The sequence below is a fragment of the Alosa pseudoharengus genome, unplaced genomic scaffold, assembly GCF_046254945.1.
Source record: "Alosa pseudoharengus isolate Yale_2024_CS ecotype anadromous, Long Island Sound unplaced genomic scaffold, YU_APseudo_1.1 YU_APseudo_1.1_scf_24, whole genome shotgun sequence".
Taxonomy (NCBI): domain Eukaryota; kingdom Metazoa; phylum Chordata; class Actinopteri; order Clupeiformes; family Clupeidae; genus Alosa; species Alosa pseudoharengus.
In genome coordinates, this window is record NW_027468689.1 from 30,616,293 (window position 1) to 30,621,085 (window position 4,793).

The 4,793-nt window shown below is 50.9% G+C and overlaps 1 protein-coding gene across 1 annotated transcript in view; it reads right to left on the reverse strand.

The window, feature by feature from the left end:
- pcdh20 (protocadherin 20) overlaps positions 1–3,910 on the reverse strand; it is a 4,287-nt gene extending 377 nt beyond the window's left edge. The window contains exons 1-2 of the mRNA XM_076303725.1: positions 3,478–3,910; positions 1–3,103 (exon numbers count right to left, since the gene is read on the reverse strand). The exon at positions 1–3,103 is cut by the window's left edge and continues 377 nt beyond it. Coding sequence (XP_076159840.1) covers positions 497–3,103; positions 3,478–3,528 — 2,658 coding nt within the window. The 5' untranslated portion in view covers positions 3,529–3,910 and the 3' untranslated portion in view covers positions 1–496. The remainder of the gene's footprint in view (positions 3,104–3,477) is intronic.
- Between the last annotated feature and the right edge of the window lie 883 nt (positions 3,911–4,793).

A 4,793-nucleotide genomic window follows, 5' to 3' on the forward strand; every position in this document is an offset into this window, starting at 1 on the left:
TTGTGTTGAAAGGGTAGTTAGTGAAATTCCAGCAAAGAGTAGGGAGGGGAAATGTGTAGATTACTGAAATTTGTTTCAATTTAGTTGAGGATTTTCATTTTGAGTTGAACATAATATGTTCTGTTTGGTCAAAGAATAATGTCAAGGGGTGACAAAGACCATGACAACAATTGCCCGTAGACAATGGGAAATATTGTCAGAACTCTCATCATAGAGACAATACAAGCTTCACTTTCTCATGTCAAAATATTAGTTAATCTTAAAGATATTTTTTTCTTCAATTAAAAGATTTTCTCATAAAATTATAAAACATTCTATATACAATATTTACAGCTTAGGCTTTGGACTATGTGTCCTCTGTGGGATACAACTGAAAATGTTTACATTGAGCAGTGTGTAAACAATGTCCATTTTCCTCATTCCTTAGTCCCACCTTCTCTTTTCTGTCAGGATGTATTTGTAAACGCTAGAAAGTGTCTATGCAAAGGGAAAAAAATCATATGTTGGAAATCTCCATGAGTTTCCGATCCACTGGCTGCATGTCGCTGTTCATTTTTAATGGGATTTCCACCTCGAGTCGTTTCTTTTTATGTTTCCGGAGTTTTCTGCAGCTAATGTACACAGACAGCGACACCACCATGATGAACAGTCCTAAGCAGGTGGCCGACAGTGCGATCAGGACCGGCTGGCATGGGAACACCCGTCGGTCCTGGATCCACTGGTGGGTCTCCCGTGGCCCGATGCTCTCCTCGATCTCAATCTCGGCCTGCCGCAGGAGCAGGCTCTGGATGTAGCTCTCATTGCTCACCGTCTCGTTGACAAACAGGTTGACCATGACGGTGGAGTGGAGTGGCTCGGGCTGCCCGTGGTCACTGACCTTCACCAGCAGGCTGTAGAGGCCGCGGTCGCTCAGGGTCTTGCGCAGGGTGATGTTGCCCGTGTTTGGGTCTATGTCGAAGGAGCCCGGCTCACCACCCAAACGTTTAACGATGCTGTATGCGATGACCGCGTTCATACCCGTGTCCCGGTCCACGGCATAGACCTCGGTGATGGAGGTCCCCGGTAAGGTGCTGGGCAGCACCAGCATGTAGGACTGGTTGGACTGGGGAAAGAGGACGATGGGTGGGTTGTCGTTGACGTCTAGGAGCAGCACAGTCACCATGGTGACGCAGGAGAGGGCTGGCTTGCCGCCATCAACGGCCTCGATCCACAGGTAGTAGGTGCCCTGCTGCTCGCGGTCCAGCGAGGTCTTGGCCCTCAGGGCACCACGCCCAGTGTCGATGACAAAGATGTCGCTGCCGTTGAGGATGGACAGCGCCACCCAGCCATTTTCCCCAGCATCGGCGTCCGTCACAGACAGCACCCCGATTTCGCCGAACCCTGGGAAGTTCTCGGGCACGAAGAAGGTGAAGTCTTTGTTGATGAAGCGCGGGCTGTTGTCATTGCGGTCCTGCACGGTGATGATGACCGTTGCGATGCTCTCCCTCCGCGGTGACCCCCTGTCCACCGCGCGCACCATGAATCGGTACGTCTCCTTCTCCTCGCGGTCCAGGGAGGTGGTCACCGTCAGCACTCCCACCTGCCGGTCCAGGTGGAAGATGGTAGGCGCATCGGAGCCCAACAGGTAGACCACCTCCCCCCGGCTGCCGCTGTCCGCATCGGTGGCCTGCAGCTTGGTGAGGAAGGTGTTGGGAGCGTTGTTCTCCTCCACAAAGATCTCCAGCATGGACTGCTTGAAGATGGGTGCGTTGTCATTCTCGTCCTCCACCTGGACCCTCACCACCGTCTTGATGACCGCGCCGTGGACGCTTCTGCCCACGATGGTGAGCTCGTACTCCTGCCGTGTCTCGTAATCCAGCGGCTCGGTGGTCTCCAGCAGGTACTCGTTCTTGAAACGCTCGTACGGGGAGAGCTTGAACGGGCCCGAGCCCTCCAGCATGCACTCCACCCTCTGGCGCGGGTCAGAGTTCTTCACGGTGAAGAAGGCGATGGGCGTGAACGCCGGCTCTGACTCCTTAAGCGACACCATGCCGTCCCTCTCCGCCGCGATGTAGCGCGGGACGAGCAGCGGTGGTCCCGACACCACCTTGATGACGTGGATGGTCACTGCTGCCACGTCCGGGATGCAGGCCGGTCCGTTGGCCAGCACGGTCAGCTTGTAAAGCTTGGCGGTGTTGGTGTCAATTTTCCCCGCCAGTTTAATCACTCCGCTTGTCCGATTCAGGTGGAAAAGGTTGCGGGTGTCCCGGGTGACGCGCTCACTGTAGGTGTAGGTGATCTGTGCATTGCCACCCAGGTCTGAATCGAAGGCATGGAGCCGTGCCAACTGGGTACCACGTGTGGCGTTCCCATACACTGTCACATTCACCTGGGCCTCGGTGAACTTGGGGCAGTTGTCGTTGATGTCCGAGATGATGACCCGGAGTGTGGCAGTTCCCGTGAGAGGTGGCGAGCCACCGTCCTCTGCAATGATGTCCGTCACATACTCCGCCTGCCACTCACGGTCTAGCGCCTCAGTGACAATGAGGAAGGGCGTGAGTTCACCCCCCTCATTCTCCTCCACGTCCAGCGTGAAAACCCCAAAGTCATTGTCCAGCCAGTATGTCTGCACGCTGTTCACTCCCAGGTCTGGGTCCACAGCCGACTGCTCCACGGCGAAGCGTGTGTTCACTAGCGCGTTCTCCGGCACCGTCACCCGGATCTCAGCCGACGGGAAGCGTGGCTGGTTGTCGTTCACGTCCTCTATCAGGATCTTGACCTTGACCAACTGGAAGTACTGCTGCGGTAGGATGAACACATCCAGGGCCAGCGAGCAGCTTTGACCCTCGCCCCGGTCCGCGCATAGGCTCTCTCTGTCCATCTGCACTGCAGACGTGAATAGCTCCCCTGTGGTATTATTCAGCTCCACATACTGCTCGTTGATCTTCTTTTGCGCCAGATTGAATAATAGAGGGGGATCAACAGAGAAATCCAAATGTAAGTCTGTGCCAATGGCCCCTATTAAAGTCCCCTTGGGTAAGCCTTCTTTTATCTTATAGATGAGAGGGCTGAAATTTGAAAAGCAGGAGAGAGGGCTGGTGTAAAGCAGCAGAAGGCACAAAACCTGAAATAAACAATAACAGAATAGTCCAGTGTCAATCAAAAGATCAGAATTACCAGAAACCACCAACACAAAGATTACCACATTTTACATGCCTAAGTAGCCCATAACACAAGCTGCTGTGTTTTTCGCAACAAAAGTAATTGAAGAGTCGACCGTACAAGCCGCACTGGCACAAACCGAAAAAAAACTTTATGCAAATGTTGTTAAATACATACAGTACTGCAGTAGGATACGATTACTTTGACAATCCTTTGTGAGTCGTGAAAATTAATAATTTGTGAAAAGTGAAAGTAGTGACAAAACTTATTATAGTAGGCTATTTCAAGCTTTCTCTGGCAAGGTCATTCACGTTCCATTAGCCTATAAATACGGACCTGTATCTCTCCTCTGGTTATAAGGCGGTGGACCCTTTTGTCGCTGACCATGTTTTCCGTTCTCCGTAGTGGCTTGTCGCACCGGCCGTCGCACCTGGAGTCAGATATGAAGCCGCATCCTGAGCGCCGCAAAGCGCTGAGCTCCGGCTGTCGCTGCGCGCCCTCTGCATCTGAGCACTGTACACCGCAAACTCCCTCACCAGCTCCAGAACACGCCCCCGACTGCTAATCAACTCTCGTATTCGCCCAGTCAGCTCTGACGCAAACCCACTGCATTTGCACGTTAAATAGTTTAGTACTTTCGCTCTGTCAGTGGTGAGTTTTTTAATCGCTTAACACATGTAAGATACAACCAAAGGTCGACATATTCCCTTACAACATGTTAAAAGTCGCGTGCTTTGGACACCAAGACTGTGACGAAAAAGTTATAAAGGGTAATTTAAAAATCTTACCCATTAACAATAAATCAAATTAGAACGACTGTCCCTGAACTCTTTCAGACATTCATTTCTCTCCAAAGCAGATCGGTAATTTCACCTCATTCTTTATGTGCCGTGACCGTGTAATGAGAAATGCGAGAGTGCATCACAAGGTAAGAGCGGAAGCGCAGATAAAAATGCTGAGATCATTTGAAGGAGCCTCGGTCCTTCGCTGGGAGCACTAACCACATCAAAGGCCGGTCATATCTGAGTATCCAGCTTTGAACTGTTTGGACTACAGCAGCCGTGGAAGACGACGAATGATGCTAAGTGGAATTGAACAAAATAAGTTAAACAAGGTCAGAGAAACCGCTGCGGGAAGGCTTCGTGTAGGATCTCGGAGGCACTGGCAGGCGCTGCATTAATCACGGCGGGTATGCTTAGAATAACAGGATGAAAGGGAGGGTGGGGAAGAGAGGAGTGGAGGGAATATCTGTACCCCCATCTCCCAGATTACTGTAATCCTCCATTTACATGAAGAGAAGCGGGACTGGCAGTAAATAATATGGGACAATAAAGTGTGTGAGAGTGTGGGAATAAATACAAGCTGAGATAGAGACAACTATGACCAGTATTTACATGCTTGTCAGGATGAGCGAGAAAAGTGCAAATCCTTGGCAAAACGCATTATAGCATCACACAGAATGTTTTATGTAATCGCGTTTGAACGACAGGTTTGTGATGGATAATAATTAGTGCAGAGAAAGATCACAGGCCTACACTTCAGAGCTGCTGACTGCAGATATCTCATTGCATGGTGCATGGGGATTATGAACGGGGAAGAGAGTTGGGAGCGAGAGAGAGAGGGAGGAAGAGGAAAGAACAAGGGGAAAAGGG